This window comes from Dipodomys merriami, unplaced genomic scaffold, assembly GCF_024711535.1.
Source record: "Dipodomys merriami isolate MVZ:Mamm:240054 unplaced genomic scaffold, mDipMer1.0.p SCAF_154, whole genome shotgun sequence".
Classification (NCBI taxonomy): Eukaryota; Metazoa; Chordata; class Mammalia; order Rodentia; family Heteromyidae; genus Dipodomys; species Dipodomys merriami.
Window position 1 is genome coordinate 743930 of NW_027202871.1, and position 20197 is coordinate 764126.

General features: G+C 41.3%; 1 protein-coding gene across 4 annotated transcripts in view; it reads left to right on the forward strand.

The window, feature by feature from the left end:
- Positions 1 to 20197, forward strand: part of Ift80 (intraflagellar transport 80) — a 74675-nt gene that overhangs the window by 28782 nt on the left and 25696 nt on the right. For all 4 annotated transcript variants that reach the window (XR_011372041.1, XM_070022850.1, XM_070022849.1 and 1 more), the window contains 3 exons: positions 534 to 671; positions 4499 to 4678; positions 19320 to 19438. Coding sequence is in view for 3 of the 4 variants with exons in the window: in XM_070022850.1 (XP_069878951.1) it covers positions 534 to 671; positions 4499 to 4678; positions 19320 to 19438 (437 nt within the window). In the remaining variant the exon portion in view is untranslated. The remainder of the gene's footprint in view (positions 1 to 533; positions 672 to 4498; positions 4679 to 19319; positions 19439 to 20197) is intronic.

Below are 20197 nucleotides of genomic sequence, written 5' to 3' on the forward strand. Positions count from 1 at the left end.
GAAGTACTATGGATTGAAATGGGGGCCTGGCACATGCCAGGCAAGCTCTGTGCCACTGAGGTGTACACTCCCAGGCCTCAGGAGAGAATTTAAAGTAACTGCAATTACAGGAACTTTAATTGAAATCAATTATTTTGGACAAAGTTGACAGAGCTCTCATTGAACAGAAAGAAATTTAAGTGAAATATTTAGCAGCTCACAATTTTATTCTTAACCCTATGGCACTATGGAATTTGCTTTATCACTTTTAAATACACTAATACTTAAAATTTCTCAAAAAGTAAGTAAAGTTAACACTTAAAATAGATGGGTTTAATGTTTATGGTTTAGCGAAATCTGAAAATTATAATACATTTTTCGAGATATTTAAGGTTCAAGGAATCCATTATATTTTTATCCCTTCTCTATAATAGTAAATATATTTTATTGCTTATATTTTATGATTAGGATTCCTTCATTTTTATTTAAGGACAAAGTTCTTTGTAGTAATGGGATGATTGTTATAAAAGCTTTTTAAAAATTTGCTTTTATAGGTGTGGGATAGTTATGGCCGCCTTCTGTACAACTCACAGCCTCACGAACATCCCATTACCTCAGTTGCCTGGGCTCCTGATGGAGAGATATTTGCTGTTGGGTCATTTAATACTTTACGCTTGTGTGATAAAACAGGGGTAAGTTCCCATGTGAGCACTTGCAGATGTGCTGTCAGATGTGGTGTTGCACCACATAACCGGTTCTCTCTCCTTTTTTTTTGTTGTTGTTGATTGTGGGCTTTGGAGCCTGGGCGCTGTCCTTCAGCTCTTCAGCTCAAGGTAAACACTCTACCACTTGAGCCACAGTGCCACTTCCAGTTTTCTAGTGGTTAATTGGAGATAAGGGTCTCACAGGTGTTCCTGCCTGGGTCGGCTTTGAACTTTGATCCTCAGATCTCAGCTTCCTGAGTAGCTTGGATTACAGGCATGAGCCATAGGTGCCTGGCAGTACAAAATATTTTTTAATGACTTGCATTTGACTGAATCTTTCTGATTTTTCTCCTGAGTGTATTGGTTCAATCAATTCCAGATTTATGGGCTTGTTCTCTGTTACTTGTTTTTCTAGAAATAATTCATTTTGACCAACTGAAAGATAGTAAAGTATTAAATTTGATGCCAGTCAATATAGAGAGTACAGTTTTAATTTGTTTCAGCTATTAGTATGATTTCACAAAATTTCAGTTGCTTTTATAAGGAATTAATAGTAAATTAAAAAAATTTAAAACCAAAGGTAATATTTTTCTTTGTTAAGAATTCATATTTGAATATGTGTCAGAATTTTTCCTTATAGCATATTCCCATTTTCATAAAACTGTTTAGAACTAAATAGCTATGGTCAGCAACATTTACCCATTGTTACTGGAAAATGACTTATTCCATTGAAGAGCTCACAAGGCAGCAGTGACAGAAAGAGTTGGAGTTGTGTTAGTCAGTTTTTTGTCTCTGTCACTATAATAAAATAATTGAGAAAAATTATCTTTTTTTGGGGGGGGGTCCGGTCGTGGGGCCTGAACTCTGGGCCTGGGCGCTGTCCCTCAGCTCTTCAGCTCAAGGCTAGCGCTCTACCACTTGAGCCGCAGCACCACTTCCGGCTTTTTTTCTTTTTGCTTATGTGGTGTTGGGGAGTTGAACCCAGGGCCTCATGCATGCAAGGCAAGCGCTCTACCACTGAGCCACCTTCCCAGCCCTGAGAAAAATTATCTTAGAGAAAAAGTTTATTTTGGTTTAGAGTTTTTGAGACTCCAGTCCATGATCAATTGGCCCTGTGTGTTGGGCCTGTGGCAAGGCAGAACATCATGATAGGAATGAGCGGTAGAGCGCCTTTCATCAGCCAGGAAGCAAAAGAGAAAGAGGACTGGCTATGGTCCCATAAACCCACAGAGACCTAGAAAACCTCCTCAGAGCTGGCTGGAAGATACTCTCTTGAGCTGCTTCTGCTGTGGGATTGAACATTAAGCTCAATACAAGCCTTTTCTTTTTTCTTTTCCTTCTTTCCTTGCCTCCCTTCCTTCCTCCCTCCCTCCATTCTCTCTCTCTCTCTCTCTCTCTCTCTCTCTCTCTCTCTCTCTCTTTCTTTCTTTTTTTTTTTTTTTGGGTCCAGTCGTGGGGCCTGAACTTTGGGCCTGGGCGCTGTCCCTCAGCTCTTCAGCTCAAGGCTAGTGCTCTACCACTTGAGCCATAGCACCACTTTCGGCTTTTTTCTTTTTGCTTATGTTGTGCTGAGGAATTGAACCCAGGGCCTTGGGCATGCAAGGCAAGCACTCTACCACTGAGCCACCTTCCCAGCCCTCTCTTTCTTTCTTTCCAGTTGTGGAGCTTGAACTCAGGGCCTGGGCGCTGTCCCTGAACTTCTTTTGCTCAAGGCTAGCACTCTACCTCTTGAGCCACAGCACCACTTCTGGCTTTTTCTGCTTATGTGGTACTGAGGAATTGAACCTAGGGCTTCCTGCATGCAAGGCAAGCACTCTACCACTAAGCCACATTCCTAGCCCCCAAGCCTTTTCTTGAATGTTATCATTAGTACAGTGGGCTGAGCTGGTAATACCAAGAGGGGCTGGTGGAGGTAGCAGCAGAGCAGAGCAGAGCAGCTGTGGCCTTAGCAGCAGAATAGGATCTCCTTTTAACTAACTGACTGATATTGCTTTGATTTGTCAGCAGGTGGAGCTATTGCTTATATAAAAGGCGTATAGCCTTTTCACTTTGCACATTGGCATTATACAATGATACTGGCTTATCATTATAAATCTTCCTTCTGTTTATTCACTCCTCCATCCAGTTAATATAATTGTAATAATTCATCATCTGCAGCAATTGGTCTTACTGCAATATGTAACTTTTCATTGTCAGTGTAACATTTTCGATATATATATATGTATACATATATCTATCTATATATATTTGTAATATATAATTTAAGACAGTTTGTGAGTCACTAATTTCATGTAAGAAAGAATAATGAGGAGATGTTCTTTAAAATCAGATCATATGCCTTAAGGAACTATAAGGGACTTTGATCTACTTTCTCTGTGATTTATATTTATTTTATAGAATACAATTTTATAAAATACATTTGCCAAACAAAGCCAGAGATGATGTTTTTGAGGATCTTTTCAGTTCAGGAGTACAATAGTAAAGAGGATTTTTTTTGTTATTATAAAGGTGATATACAGAAGGGCCACAGTTACATAATTCAGGTAGAGAGTGCATTTATTTCTTCATCTTTGTCTTCGTCTTCATCGTCGTTTGTGAAGCTTGAATTTAGGGCCTGGGCACTGTCCCTGAGCTTTTCTGCTTAAGGTTCATGTTCTACCATTTTGAGCCACAACTCCACTTCCAGTTTTCTGGTGGGTAATTGGAGATAAGAGTCTGATGAATATTCCTGCCCATGCTGTTTTCAAACTGCAATCCTCAGATGTCAGCCTCCTGAATAGCTAGGATTGCAAGCATGAGCCACTGGTGCCCAGCTGTCCGACATTTTTATCTTCATGTGCTATTATTATTATTATTATTATTATAATACTTAGATTCTGCCTATGAAAGCGCACATAATATTTCTTCTTGAGCCTGGCTTATTTACTTAACATGATACTCTGACCTATCCATTTTTATGCAGGTGGTGTAATTTCATTCTACTGTATGGCAGAATATAATATACCATATTGTATATATACCACACCGTCTTTCTCCTATCACCTGTTGATGGATCCCTCAGCTGGTTCTGCAGCTTGCATAGTGCTGTAGTAAACATGAGTGGGCAAGTACCTCTACTGTATTCTTGGGCTATGCCCAAGAGTGGAAGAGGAGGAGTCTATGGTTAGTTCTGTTCTTAGGTTTCTGAGGAACTTCCATACTAATTTCTGTAGTAGCTGCCCTAATTTACATTCCCATCAATAGCGTCCTGGTTAGCACTTGTTATTTATTTTCTTGATGACTGCCATTCTGACTTGGGTAAGATGGACTTAGCAGTGATGTTTTAATTCAATACATTCTGAGAAAAAGAAAAAGAAGAAATAGTTTCATGTATATCATACTCTTGTGATTTAGAATGTATATCAGATGTTTTACATTGTGTGTTTGTTTTCAGCTGTAGTGAAATTTTGAAAAATTTCATAAGTTTTTGGATGTATGACAGAGGATCTCAAAAGGAACAAGTCTTATTTTTTCCTTCAGACTCTTTTCAGCATTGTTATTTAAAAATAGTCATGAATATTAAAATGGTGTGTTTTTTATTTTACATGTGGTTTTATTGTACTTACTCTACTGTGAACTTTAAAAATTCTACCTCAAGCTTCTGTTTCTATACTATGGTTACATTTTTCCTAATAAAATTATTTTTAATAATTCCAGATAATGATATACACTCTTTCCAAAAGAATCTTAACATCTTCACATGTACCCAGCTTATTAATTCTTTTTTTCTGACAAGTCAGTTTTTCTCTTGTTCTTCCCACTCTTCTCTTGTCCAGTGGTCCTATGCTTTAGAGAAACCCAACACCGGTAGCATATTTAACATCGCATGGTCTATTGATGGCACTCAGATCGCTGGAGCCTGTGGAAATGGCCATGTTGTTTTTGCACATGTGGTTGAGCAACGTTGGGAGTGGAAAAATTTTCAAGTGACATTAACTAAAAGGAGGACCATGCAGGTAAGATTATGTCATGGCTGTTTAAATCTGCTTCTCTTCACCATACCCAGAGTTATTCTAGTTAACTATATTTATACTGTAAAAGCTCATTCCACTGGAGATGGGAGCTCCGTGATCTGTACAATGGGCTACTTTTTCATCACATAAGATAAGAGCCTATCACTGAAAAAGATGCTGTGTGTAGTAATTATCAAGGTTATATGTTTAGGAGTGGTGAAGGAAATTTGAAGAAGTTAGGGACTATGTGGATTAAGTTAGGGAAGAGGAGATTTGAAGAAGCTAGGACAAATATGCACAAGTCAAACTTAGCACATACAGCTGACTCCAAGGCAAGCTGAGCCTGCTAGTTACTGATAAGGTTGAATTGTCATTAACTTTTACTATTCATAAAATAAATTTATTTAGGAAGTGGCGCTATAGCTCAAGTGGTAGAGCGCTTGCCTTGAGCTGAAGAGCTGAGGGACAGCACCCAGGCCCAGAGTTCAAGCCCCACGGCCGACAAAAACAAAAAACAACAACAACAAAAAAAAATTTATTTAACTCAATTTAAAAAATTGCCCTTTAGGGGCTGGGAAGGTGGCTCAGTGGTAGAGCGCTTGCCTTGCATGCCTGAGGCCCTGGGTTGGATTCCTCAGCACCACATATGCAAAAAGAAAAAAGCCGGAAGTGGCGCTGTGGCTCAAGTGGTAGAGTGCTAGCCTTGAGCTAAAAAGAGCTGAGGGACAGCACCCAGGCCCAGAGTTCAGGCCCCACGACCGGACCCAAAACAAAACAAAACAAAAAAAATTGCCCTTTAAGGCTGGGTCCTGGTAGCTCATGCCCATAATCCTAACTACTCAGGAGGCTGAGATATGAGGATCACAGTTCAAAGCCAGCCCTGGTAGGAAAGTCCATGAAACTCTTTATCTTCAGTTAACCACCAGAAAACTGGAAGTGGAACTGTGCTTCAAAGTGGTAGAGCTCAGGGACAACATCCAAGCCCCACCAGCCCCTCCCCCCCCCCAAAAAAAAATAAATTATTTAAGTCAAAATAAGAAAATGGCAGAAAGTTGCTCCTGGGACTTAGGAAGTCTGAGGGAGGACTTTTGTTACCATCTTTGGATTCTGTCTGAAGCCCTTATGACAGTTAGCAAGACAAAAGCATTCAGATTTGTTTCCTGTCAGTTTCACATGGGATGGGGGCCTTCTTAGGAAATGAAGATCTGGAGAAATGGTTACACACCTGCAGAATGGACAGCTGTGGAGAAATTAGCAAGGCCCCTTGGTTCTCATTCTTGTCTCTGTCCTCTGTTTGCAAGATAAGGGTGCTCCTTCCTCTGGCTATAAGAAGCCCCTCTTCCCTGTAGTGTTTCGGGGAAGGTCAGAAAACCCTTCCTACCTTTTATAACCTGCTTCTGGGGATGACAGCAGAGAGAAGGCCTTTCTGCTTTCTTTCCTTTTCTCAGATTCCTTCAGCTTCACATATTCAGTGTCAAGTGCTACCATATTTCAGGTCAATATGAAGTGAAATATGTTAAAGTGAAGTATTTTTAGATTAATACACCGTTCTTGGATGTGGCAAGGAGAGATGAAGATGACAGGCCAGAGAGCCTTGGTGGCTTGTCTACTCAGTTATAAGCCTCATTGTGGCATTTACTCACACACACACACACACACACACACACGATAATTTAGTAAAATTTATTTTCTCTAGTACTCTGTCATAACACCCTCAATGCTTCCCTCTTTAGTTTCTTGTGTGCCTGTACTGGGGCTTGAAATTGAGGCCTGGTCTCTGTCTCTTAGCTTTGTCACTCAAAGCTGGTGCTCTACCACTTGAGCCATAACTCCACTTCCAGTTTTATAGTGGTTAACTGGAGATAAGATATCCAAATTTTTTAATTTGGATAATATATTTACCAGAGTCCTAATATAGTTTTTCTTTACTCATTTAAAAGTTTATATGAAGAATTGAATATGTACACAGAGTAGTAAATCAAATTGTCAAGCACTTACTAACAACCCCCAGTTATTAACCCAGGATCAAGCATTCCCTGTCTACCCTGTCTACTCCTCCCCTAATTTTTTCTTTTTGTTGGTCGTGGGGCTTGAACTCTGCACCTGGGTGCTGTCTGTTCCTCAGCTCTTAAGCTCAAGGCTAGTTGCTTGAGCCACAGCGCTACTTCCAGTTTTCTGGTTTTTCTGTTTATGTGGTGCTGAGGAATCAAGCCCAGGGCCCCATTCATGTGAGGTAAGCACTCCACCACTGAACTACCTTTCCAGCCCTCCCCTCATTATTTTAAAGCAAATTCAGACATCACCTTTCATGTGTAAAACTTTGAGTACAGTAGCTAAAAGATAGACTCATTTTAACACACTGTAACACCATTAGCACACATTGAAAATAATAGTTCCTTAATAACAAATGTCAAATAAAGTCTTCAAATTTTCAGTTGTCTCTTACACATCACAAAATTCAAAATAAGTTTTTAGGAACCAGGATCTAAGTGATTACAGTGTGTTGCATGCTACTTCTGTCTCTTTTAGTCAGTGAGTTCCTTTTTCACCTCCGTTTCTGACCCCTGGTACTTTATTTGGTGAAGAAAGCAAAGGATTTGTCCAATTGTTTTTCATAGTGTAGACTTAGCTGGTTGTATCCTTATGAGGTGTGTTGGTTTTTTTTGTTTTTTGTTTTGTTTTGCTTTGCTTCTTGTTGTAGGGATGGAATCTAGGGCAAGTCCCCAGGCTACCTGGGGTGTGGTTGGTCTGCCTGTTCATCTTCCACATTTCCTGGAAATTAATAGTTGTATAGATGAGAGTGTATATGTGTGTGTGTGTGTGTGTGTGTGTGTATACACACACACACACACACACATATATTTTTGTTATTTAACTTGGGAACCAAAACATTCTGGCACCGTGTCTGTAATAAAGAATGCATTCTGCATTCTGATCAACTGATTGGGACATTCTTTTATATATATATATATAATGTTTAGGAGCTTGCCAGTAAGATGTTACTAAAAATAAGTTCAAGTCCTAATTTTTAAAAAATGTCCTGTGATGTAGAAAATATTTGTCTCTAAATAAACAGGAGTCATCCAAGTGGTTAGAGGGCTTTTATGTTAGAAAAGAATGCACTATGATGGGTTTTAAGTGGCTTATCTAGTCCAAATGATTGGTGTACTTAATATTTGTAAATATTTTTAAAGGTTTAGAATTTGAGAACCTTAAAGGGGGTTTTACACTCAGTGATTATAAAACATTGGCTGCAGCTTTTGCTAAATTGGGCTAAGGTATTTCCCTCTTGCATTTGGTGATATTTATTGCATGGTCACTGCGTGCCAGACCTCAGGCTAAGCAGTGGGGAATGCAGAGGTGAATGAACCAAGCTTTGTTCTCTGTTTTCATGGACCTCCTAGTTAGTACCTTTTCCTTTTTTATATACATTCAACAAAAATTAAGGTGTGAAATGAAGGGGAAAAAAACACATATTGGTTTATATGAAGTTGAGAGAGTGACTGACTTCCATTGTTGTTGTTTCAAAGGTTCAAGTAACATGGTGAAAGTTCCTCTCTTCCTTTCCTCTTCTGTTCTTCCATTTTCTGTGGTTGCCTCCATTTTCGGAAAGTCTTCTCCCTTCTGTGCTTCAAGCTTCCCTTCTACCAACCTCAAATCTACCAGTGAGCCATTGTTCCCAGCGATTCCAGCAGACATCCCGACGCTGAGTCTCCGGGAGTGATTCTGAGCTAAATCTATCTAGCTGAGGGAGACGAGAACATGAGTCAGCCTCACCTGAACCACTTAGTCACTGAAAGGGAGGAAAGAATGGTTCCCAAAGGAAAACCCAGGCCTACATACCAGGAGAGAGAATCTGGCTGGGCAGACAGAAGAGATCTCCAGGACTGTCTGTCTTTAGGCTTTTGAACAGCTGCATGTATTCATTATTTATCACTGCATAATCATCCCATAACTTAGAGGCTTGAAGCCCCAGCATTTATTATCTCTGGGTTGCTGTGAGCCAGGAATCCAGGCATGGCTTAGCCAGCTTCTCTGACTCAGTCTCTCAAGGCTGTCATCAAAGTGTCTCCTATTAAGCCCACCCCAGGCGATTTGCTTTCAAGCTCATGGGCAGGATTCAGTCCACTAGTGACTTTAGGACCGAGGGCTTCGGTGTGATGGGCTGTGGATAGGAGAGTTCCTGCAGCTGTGGGTGTGTGGCCTTTCCATGGGGGTAGTAGACAACTGATAGCTTGGTTTATCAGAGCAAGTGAGAAGAGCCAGAGAAAGCAACAAGGTCCAAGACTACGTTGTTTGTGATGGTCCTGGGGCTTGAACTCAGAGCCTGGGCATTTAGCTCTTTCACTCAAGGATGTTGCTATGCTCTACCACTTGAGCCAAGGCTCACTTTTGGTTTTTTGATTGTTAACTGGAGAGTTTCGGGAACTTTTCTGCCTAGGCTGGCTTTGAACTTCAGTCCTCAGATCTCAGCCTCCTGAGTAGTTAGGATTTATAGGTATGAGCCACTGGTTCCTGGTGTTGGCAATATTTTTTTTTTTTTTTTTTTGGGTCCGGTCGTGGGGCCTGAACTCTGGGCCTGGGTGCTGTCCCTCAGCTCTTCAGCTCAAGGCTAGCGCTCTACCACTTGAGCCACAGCGCCACTTCCAGCTTTTTTCTTTTTGTTTAATGTGGTGCTGAGGAATCGAACCCAGGGCCTCAGGCATGCAAGGCAAGCACTCTACCACTGAGCCACCTTCCCAGCCCTGGCAATATTTTTTTTAAACACTTCCAGTAAAGACAAGTAATGATTTTATGGGCTCCAAGTTTCTTTCTTTCCCTACTCCTTCCTCTCACCCTATCTGTTCTTATGTTTCTTAAAGTTGTCTATGGCAATTTTTTGTGGGGGGAAAAGGGGAAGTCCTGGGGTTTGAACTCAGAGCCTGAGGACTATCCCTGAGCTTCTTTTGCTCAAGGCTAGCGCACTACCACTTGAGCCACAGCACCACCTCCAGCCTTTTCTCTGTGTATGGTACTGAGGAATTGAACCCAGGGCTTCATGCATACTAGGTAAGCACATTACCACTAAGCCACATCCCCAGCCCCTTTATGGTACTTTTTTTTTTTTAATTGTAAAGATACTATACAGAGAGTTACAGTTACATGAGTGAGGTATTGAGTATACTTCCTCTTGAACATTGTTACCTCCTCCATTGTTTTCCCCCTACCATCCCCCCCCTCCCTCCCTTCCCCAAGGTTCTTTTTTTTTTTTTTTAATTGTGATTAAGTGATTACATAATTTCTGGAATTTCACAGTATTGTGGAATAATGATGTTCATTTAAAGTCACAAATTCATTCTAACTTTCCTGGAGCAAATTGTCTATCACAGTCTGTAACATATAATGGTGTTCACATGTTATATACCATATATGTGATCAGTAGCATGGGGATATTTAGTAGTGGTTCAACCAGATGAGTGGGAGTTCTTTGTTTCTTAAGTCCTGTTAGTTTTGTCGTATTGCCTAACATTTTCGATTTAGCATCCACTTATCAGGGAGACCATGTACCGTTTGTCTCTTCTTTCTTGGCTTACCTCGCTCAACATGATTCCTTCTAGCTCCATCCATTTCCCTGCAAATGACATTATTTTGTCATTTCTAATGGCTGCATAATATTCCATTGTGTATAGATACCACAATTTTTGGATCCATTCATCTATGGTGGGGCATCTAGGTTGTTTCCATATCCTAGCTATTGTGAACAGTGCTGCAATAAACATGGAGGTGCACGTGTCCTTGTATATTGGTTCCTGTTGTTCAGGGTAAATGCCTAGAAGTGGTATGCCTAGGTCGTAAGGGAGGTCAATCTTTAGCTTTCTAAGGACCCTCCAGACTGCTTTCCAAAGTGGTTGTATAAGTGTACATTCCCACCAGCAGTGTAATAGCGTTCCTCGTTCTCCACATCCCCTCCAGCATTTGTCGTTGGTTGATTTGTGGATGTGGGACATTCTGACTGGGGTAAGGTGGTATCTCAGGGTTGTCTTTATTTGCATTTCCTTCACCACCAGGGATGATGAACATTTCCTCATGTGTTTCTTTGCCATTTTTATTTCTTCATTTGAGAAGTCCCTCTTTAGTTCCCTTGCCCATTTAGTAATTGGTTTGTTAGGTTTGGGAGGGATTAGTTTCTTGAGCTCCCTGTATATACAGGATGTTAACCCCTTGTCTGATATATTGCTGGTAAATATTTTTTTCCCAATTAGTTGGTTGTCTTTCTAGCTTAGTTGCGATAGATTTAGCTGTGCAGAAGTTTTTTGTTTTAAGGTAGTCCCATTTGTCGAGTCTCTCTCCAACTTGTTGTGACCCTGGGACTTTGTTCAGGAAGTTCCTTCCTGTGCCTATTAGTTCAAGTGTCTCTCCTACTCTGTCCTGCAGTAGTTTCAGAGATTCAGGTTTAATGTTAAGGTCTTTAATCCATTTTGAGTTGATGTTGGTGCATGGTGATAGGCTGGGGTCCACTTTTAGTTTTCTGCATGTGGCTGCCCAGTTTTCCCAGCACCAGCGGTTGAAGAGGCTGTGTTTCTTCCATTGTATGTCTTTGGCTCCTTTATCGAATATCAGCTGGCTGTAGGCTTGTGGATTTATTTCTGGGTCTTCTATTCTGTTCCATTGGTCTTCGGGTCTGTTTTTGTGCCAGTACCATGCTGTCTTTGTTATTATAGCTCTGTAGTAGAGTTTGAAGTTTGGCATGGATAGCCCTCCCATATTGTCTTTATCCCCTAGAATTGTTTTGGCTATTCTAGGTCTTCTGTTGTTCCATATGAATTTTTGGACTGTTTTCTGTATTTCAGTGATGTACGTCATTGGGATTTTAATAGGAATTGCGTTGAATTTGTATATTAGTTTTGGAAGTATTACCATCTTTACTATATTAAGTCGGCCTATCCAGGAGCATGGGAGGTCTTTCCATTTCCTAGTGTCTTCTGCAATTTCTTTCTTTAACTTTTTATAGTTCTCATTAAATAGTTCTTTTACATCTTTGGTTAGGTTAATTCCTAAATATTTTATTTTTGGGGAGGTTATTGTGAATGGGGTTGCTCCCTTTATTTCCCTCTCTTCTTGTACATTGTCAGTGTACAGGAAGGCAACTGATTTTTGTGGGTTTATTTTGTATCCTGCTATTTTGGCAAAGTGATTTATGATTTCTAAGAGTTTGGGGATGGAGTTTTTGGGATCGTGAAGGTATAGTATCATGTCGTCTGCAAAAAGGGCTAGTTTAACTTCTTCTTTCCCTATGCGGATCCCTTTAATGTCTTTTTCTTGCCTTATTGCCCTGGCTAAGGGTTCCAGGACTATATTGAAGAGGAGTGGAGACAGTGGGCATCCTTGCCTTGTTCCTGATTTTAGGAGAATTGGTTGTAGCTTTTCCCCATTAAGTATAATATTGGCTATTGGTCTGTCATAAATGGCTTTTATTGTTTTTAGAAATGTTCCTTCTATTCCTATTTTCTCCAGAGCTTTTAGCATGAATGAATGTTGAATTTTGTCAAAGGCCTTTTCTGCATCTGTGGCGATAATCATGTGATTCTTGACCTTGGCTCTGTTGATATGTTGGATTACATTTATTGACTTACGTATGTTAAACCATCCCTGTGTCTCTGGGATGAAGCCTACCTGGTCATAATGTATAATTTTTTTAATGTGTTTCTGGATTCTGTTAGCTAGAATCTTGTTAAGGATTTTTACATCTGTGTTCATTAAGGAAATTGGCCTGTAATTCTCCTTTTTGGTTGGGTCTTTGCCTGGTTTGGGGATGAGTGTGATATTGGCTTCGTAGAATGAGTTTGAGATAGCTCCCTCCTTCTCTGTTTCTCTGAAGAGCTTGAGGAGTATGGGTATTAGTTCTTGTTTAAAGGTCTTATAAAATTCTGCTGTAAATCCATCTGGTCCTGGGCTTTTTTTTGTTGGAAGACTTTTGATAGCTTCCTGTATCTCGTTATAGGATATTGGCTTATTTAATTGGTTAACTTCTTCTTTGCTCAGTTTGGGCAACTTGTATTTCTCTAAAAATGCATCCATTTCTGCCAGATTTTCTTACTTTTGAGAGTATAGCTTTTGAAAGTAGTCTGTCAGAATTGTTTGGATATCTTGGGTACGTGTTGTGATGTTTCCCGTGGCATCCCTAATCCTATTAATATGGGTTTCCTCTCTTCTTTTTTTAATTAATCTAGCCAATGGACCATCAATTTTGTTTATTTTTTCAAAGAACCAGCTTTTTGTTTGGTTTATTTTGGTTATGGTTTTCTGATTTTCTAATTGGTTAATTTTTGCTCTTAATTTGGTTATCTGGCTTCGTCTAGTAACTTAGGTCCCATTTTTTCTTGTTTTTCCAGCTGTTTTAATTGCAACATGAGATTATTTACTTGGTCTGTCTCCATTCTCTTGATGTGGGCACTGAGGGCAATAAATTTGCCCCTCAGGACTGCTTTTGCTGTGTCCCACAAGTTTCTTTGTGAGGTGTTTTCATTTTCATTGAGTTGTAGGAAATGCTTTATTTCTTCTCTGATCTCTTCCTTTACCCAGGCATTGTTAAGGAGTGTGCTGTTCAATTTCCATGTATTAGAGAAATTTCTGCCGTATGCTTTGTTATTGAGAGCTAGCTTGATTCCATTGTGGTCAGATAGGATACAGGGGATTATGTCGATCCCTTTGTATTTGCTTAAGTTCCTTGCATGAACTATGATATGGTCTATTTTGGAGAAAGTTCCATGAGCTGCTGAAAAGAATGTGTACTGTGTTGTTTTAGGGTGAAATACTCGGTAGATGTCAGTTAATTCCGCTTGAAGTATGGCCTCACTTAATTCGGTAGCTTCTTTGCCAATCCTCTGGTTGGTAGACCTGTCCTTTGGTGAGAGTGGTGTGTTAAAGTCTCCTAGTATTATCGTATTGGGATCTATTTTATTCTGTAAGTTTGAGAGCATTTGTTTAATGTATCTGGGTGCACCAATATTTGGGGCATATAAGTTGATGATGGTTATATCCTCCTCTTGTATTGTTCCCTGTATTAAAATGTAGTGTCCGTCCTTGTCTTTCTGTATTGATTTTAATGAAAAGTTTATTTTGTCAGATATCAGGATAGCTACGCCTGCTTTCTTACTGGGGGCATTTGATTGGTAGATCCTTTTCCACCCCTTCACTCTGAGTTTGTTTGTATGTTTGGCTGAGAGGTGGGTCTCCTGAAGGCAACAGATGGGTGGGTTCTGTTTTCTGATCCAGTCCTCAGTTCATTTTCTTTTAATTGGCGAATTCAGCCCATTTATATTAAGAGAAAGTATAGAGAGATGCATTGTTGTCCCTGCCATTCCGTTTTCCTAAGTTTTTCTTCTTTCCTTTCCTCCTGTGCTTGCTCAGTTAGACTTTGAGTAATGCCTGTTTGGGGCAGGTCCCAGTTCCTGGTTGCTTTCTTCAGGTTGTGTCCCCCCTCTTAGAATTCTTTGTAATGCTGGCTTAATGTTTATGTATTCATTTAGTTTTTCTTTGCTATTAAAAGTTTTCAGTTCTCCATCGAATGTGAATGCTAGCTTTGCCGGATATATCAGTCTGGGTTGGCAGTTATTGGCTTTCAGGGCTCGTATGGTGCTTTCCCAGGCTTTTCTTGCATTCATTGTTTGTGTGGAGAGATCTGCAGTGATTCTAATTTTTTTCCCGTTGTAGTATAGCTCCTTCTTCATTTTTGCTGCATGCAGGATTGTTTCCTTATTATTCAGATCTATCATTTTTACTATAATGTGTCTAGAAGTGTTTCTCCTGGGATCTTGCTTGTTTGGTGTTCTATAAGCTTTTGTAATTTAGGTAAGATGGTCTTTTTTGAGGTGGGGAAAAATTTCGCTGATTATCTTATTAAATAGGTGTTGCAGTCCCTTGCTCTGGAATTCCTCACCTTCGTCCACTCCGATTATGCGAAGGTTAAATTTCTTAGCATTATCTGCTTGCTCTTGAATTTCCCTTTGGTTTAATTTGAGTGATTTTTCCATATCTGTCACTTTTTGGTCCAGTTGGTGTATTCTGTCTTCTGTATCTGACACTCTACCTTCCATTTCATTCACTCTGTTGACCGTGGCTTCTATTGTGGTTTGCATGGAGGAAATGGATCCCTTTATGGATTTAATGTTGGTTCTCAGAGTACTGATCTCACCTCTCAATGAGGTATGCATTACCTCTAATTTGGCGTTTATCTCACTTCTTACTGAGGTTTGTGCAGCTTCTATTTTTGCATCCAACTTTTGTTTGATATCCTGTATCTCTTTTGATAGTTCATCCTTGTGCTCTTTCAATTTCTGATCAATTTCTCGCTTTATTTCTTGAGTCATTGCCTCCAGCAACCCTTGGCTGTAGCTTTTGTCTTCCATTCCTGCTTTGCTCCCACTGGGGCTCTTCCCTGCATGGCTGCTGGCTTTTGAGGTGAGCTTGCTGTCCTGGGTGGTGGTAAACCTTGTGATTTTTCTCTGTGATTTTCGCATGGGGGTTTAGGAGACTGCTCTGCAATTTTGTTTTGGTGTGTCTGTCTTTGCTTGGTTGCTAATTCTGTATTGGTAGAGAGAGTCTGTGCCTGATCCGGGTTCTGTTGGGAGCCTATTTCCAGCTGCTATTCTGACCTACTTAGGATTCTCAGCTCTCTGCTGTAGATTGCTGGCAATTCCCGCCTTTGGAAGGGTTGAGCAGCCTAGACTGCTTGTGTTTGCTCCTACAGGTGCTCTTGGGAAGATCAGATGCTCTGGATGCACTCTCCCAAATACTGGAGTCTGCTATGGGCTCCTGGTGTGTTTTTGTTTGTTTGTTTTGGGCTGGTTGTGGGCTTGAACTCTAGGTTTGGGTGCTGTCCCTCAGCTCTTCAGCTCAAGGCTGGCACCCTACCATTTGAGCCACAGCACCACTTCTGACCCTTTTTGCTTTTGTGATGCTGAGGAATCAGATCCAGGGCCTCATACATCCAAGACTCTCACTCTACTGCTGAGCTGCTTTATCCGCCTGAGCTCCTGCTTACTATCAGGTGCTGGCAGCCTGTGTTGCCCAATTTCCAGCCTAGGTATATGGGTGGAGTTTTGGTGGGGTTTGGGCTTCTCTTGTCCTGAGCCTCCAGCTCTTTTGTTGTCACAGGCGTGCTTCCCGGGGAGTGTTGTTTCCTGATTTTCTCCCCTCTGTTGAGGCGTATGCTCAGCTTTTTACTTCAGTTGGGAGGAGCTGGTTGTGTTCAGGCGCCCGATCCCCGGGCCTGGTTCAGGCCCCAGCCTGGGGCGCGCTCGTTAGGCCTGTGCTGATGTGTATACCACCTAGGTTATGCAGCCTGGGGGACACAGTTCAAATTTCTTCTACTGTTGGTAGTCTTGACCCAGGGGCGCTGTTCCTGGATTGAGGATTTAAGCTCCCTTCCAGGGGCACTCTTGCTCTGGCCTGGCCAGTGGAGTGTGCTCCACGGGCTGGTGGAGCTCTCGAACAGTTCCCAGTTTTAGTGGGTCCTGTGATCCGGGTGTTGGGGTAGGGAGTCTAGGTCAGGGTCTGGGGATTCCCTCCAGCTCTGGTCTCCCTTGAGGGATACACTGTCCCCTGTGGGGTACTCACCCTGGAGCTGGTTGTTTCTGTGTGGTGTAGATCATCAGTTGTTGTTGCAGTCCGAGTTCAGTTGAGGTGATTGCGGGCTAGGTTGGGCGGTGGTGGCTCTGTGTGATTCTTTTCTGTCTCTGCCTCTATCGAAGCTGTCGGGTCCACAGTGTCCACGCTCAGGCGGCTTCTTCGCGGGTTGTAGAGATCTGGTGGGTCTGACGCCGGTGCCTTAGGCGGCTTCTGCTCGGGTGATCTGCAGGCAGCCCCCTGTGCCTCTGGGACCTGGGCAGCCCCGCTGGGTCGTTCGGGCAGGTCCGGTGCCTCAGGCGCGGGTGATCTGCAGGCAGCCCCCTGGGCCTCTGGGACCCGGACGGGGTCGTTGCAATCGCGATCGGGCGGGTCCGGTAACCTCAGGCAGTCTCTGCGCAGGTGATCTGCAGACAGGTCCCTTTGTGGAGCTGCTGGTGCCGGGCAGCTTTGACGGGATGGAGCCTCTCTGCTCGGGTGGGGAGTGAGGCGTGGGGGTGGGATCCTCGTGGAGACTCCCGGCTTGTAGGTTTCTCTGTTCCTGGCGATCAGTTGTTCTGCAAGCCCGTACCTCAGGCGGGTGATCTGCAGGCGGCCCCCTGTGTATCTGGGGCTCCTCCGGCAGCCTCCTCCGTGCCGGCTGGCCGGCGGCTTGGCCGCGCGGCCAGTAAAGGTTGGGGGAGGGGTCTTCGCTCTTCTCTGTTCTGAAATTCTTCTTTTCCTCTCTTTCTTTTTTTTGTTATTTTCCACCTCCGGTTTTTCTCTGAGTGTTCGTCTTTTTGTTGTTGTCGGTCTCTTGGGGAAATTAGCGTTGGAACTCGAACTCTCTTTTTGGTTGGGGAGAGCTGTGGCGTTTCCCTACTGCCCCGTCGCCATCTTGGTCCCCCCTCCCTTTATGGTACTTTTTAATACTATAAGTTTTTCAATTTATAGCCCTCCACTTAAAGTTTAATGTCATTTATTAGAATGCTTAAGCATACTCTTTTGTATCTTACATTTTACTTTATAGCCCAGAGATGACTCTATAAATCTTCCATGTTCTGCTGTAGCTATATAGTATGAATATGAATCTAGCATAGTGTATTCAAGTTCCTGGTAGACAGTTGGGCTTTTGTCAGTCTTTTGATAATGCTGGTAGTGTGGTAGTAAGCAGGCTGTATATCTTAGTTTGTAGTTTTGCTTGCCTGTCTTTGGGATAGGATTCTAGAGATGAGATTATTTGATCTTGAATATGCATACATGTGATTTTGTTATTGCTTGTCGTGGTGATAGGAGTTGGGGCACATATAGGAATAATAACTACTTGCTCTACCAAAGTACCATATGTTGAACAGTTGTAAACTATAGACTGTTTTTCCACCATAGATCTGGAGGCTACTCCTGGCCTCCCAGATCAAGGTACTAGCAAATTTGGTGTCTGAAGAAGACTTACTTTTCTAGCTCATAAAGATGATGCTGTCTTGTGTCTGCACTAGAAAGTGATAAGGCAGTCTCTGCACCTCTATTTATAAGGGGAAGAACAAATCATTTCCCACAAGACCCCACAGCACCTGAATTTGGGGGCAGGGACACAAACATTCAGACCACAGCCATCCTGCTAGATATGCAAGTATTCTCAAGAAGCACTTTTATGCTTTATTGTTCTATATTTCTTTCCATGTTCTTTCCTTGTTCATTATACTTTGTTATTTTTTTATAGCAAAATGATAACATTTTGAGGAGAATTTAAAGAAATAATTAACTTGCAGGTATAATTGCATTGTAGTAACAATTACATTGTTTTCTCTGTTTTTCACTCCTCACTGTGATAGAAGTGAAATGCCTCACACATTGATAAATTGCTGGTATTAATCTGATTAAGATCTAGAAAATTTAATTTGCCCAACATTTTCCTTATCTGTTGAAGTTTTTCAATAACTTCAAAATATTTAGCCAGTACTGCTGAATGGTAAAATTTTTTATTAGAAACTTGATAAGAATTTGACTATCATGGATAATATCTGTTTCTTATATATTATCTCTGAGCTTTTATATGTGGAAATGCTTTCCCTATCATATATAGCTGAGGTTCTTAGTTATGCAGGACTCTTTGTTGTTGTTACTGTTGTTTGTACTAATATTGATGCTTGAACTCAGGGCCTGGGCACTCTCTCTTAGCTTTTTCACTCAAGGCTGGTGCTTTGCCCCTTAAGTTACAACTCTACATCCAGCTTTTTGGTGGTTAATTGGAGACAGGATCTCATAGACTTTTCTGCCCAGGATGGCTATGAACTATAATCTTCAGATCAGTGGTGGCATAAGCTACCAGCCTGACTCTTGTTTTTGTTTTTTTGTTTTTTAATTCAAATATTTCCTACTTCACTTTTGATTTTTAATACCTTTAAAAAAAGAATTGAAGTTTTAAAGTAAAATCTAACTGAAAAGGGATATTTTTATTTACTCTTTTGGACAGTGTCTTTGCAACTTCCCATGCCACCCTCCATCTACCAGTCAGTTTTATCACTAAATATTCCGATGTATTGTCACTTCATTGCTACATCATTCAGCTTGGCTTGCAGGTTAAGAAATCCCCATAGGGTTTTTTTTTGTTAGGTCCTGGAGCTTGAATTTAGGACCTGGCTGCTGTCCCTATGCTTCAAACCTAGCATTCTACCACTTAAGCCACAGTGGCAGTTCTGGCTTTTTCTTTGTAGTTCATTTGAGATAAGAGTCTCATCGTCTCTTCTGCCCAGGCTGTCTTCGAACCACAGTCCTCAGATCTCAGCCTCCTTAATAGCTAGGATTACAGGCGTGAGCCATCAGTGCCCAGCTCTAAGAATGTTTTTTATTTGTATTTATACTTCCTTGGTTTTTGAACCTAGTATAGCATCTTATACCTAGCTAAATTCTTATTTATATAATTAAGTAATCAAGTGTACATTGAGTCTCTATGCAAATTAAAATATTGCTTATGTGTCTAATTAGTCTTAACTTACCTAATTAACATGTAATTAAAATGTTAATGTTGTTTGTTGGCATTCCATTTTTCCTTGTTTAGGTTCGTAATGTTCTTAATGATGCTGTGGATTTGCTGGAGTTCCGTGACAGAGTCATTAAAGCCTCTCTGAACTACGCACACTTAGTTGTTTCAACGTCTCTTCAATGTTATGTGTTCTCGTAAGCATCTTACATTTCCTAAAAATGTACAATTTTGCCTGTGACGAGGAACTCATCACAGATTGACCTTTCAAGTTTGACATTACAGCTAGTTATGTACAATGAAAGTAGATCTAATAAAGTTTATATCCCAAAGGTATATATAAAGGAATTACCTTACCTGATACAGTGTTTACTCTCAGTTGCAAGGAATTTTGTACAGTTTTATTTTGAGACTCAGAGATTAGGAGCAGCTTATGAGGACTGAGTAATGGAACCATTAGGAGAATTTAGTGCTTGGGAGAATCTAGTGCTTAAAACATCAGTTCTGCTGGGTACCAGTGGCTCATGCCCACAATTGTAGCTACTTAGGAGGCTGCGAACTGAGGATTGCAGTTAGAAGCCAGAAAAATGTGAGACTCTGATCTCCAATTAGCCTCCAAAAAGCTGGAAGTGAGGATGTGGCTTAAGTGGTGGAGTGTCAGCCTTGAGCAAAAAAGCTAAGTGAGGTTAAGCCCAGGACTGGAACACACAACAGAGCAGTAATCCTCAGCACCTCAGCCTCCTGAGCCACTGTGATTATTAAAGGTGTGTGTCACTGCCACCAGCTAAATTATTTTACTTCTTTTTTTTTTGCTGGTTATGGGGCCTGAACTCTGGGCCTGAGTGCTGTCCCTTTGTTCTTCAGCTCAAGGCTAGCACTCTACCACTTGAGCAACAGCTCCACTTCCAGCTTTTTCTGCTTATGTGGTGCTGAGGAATCAAACCCAGGGCATGGGA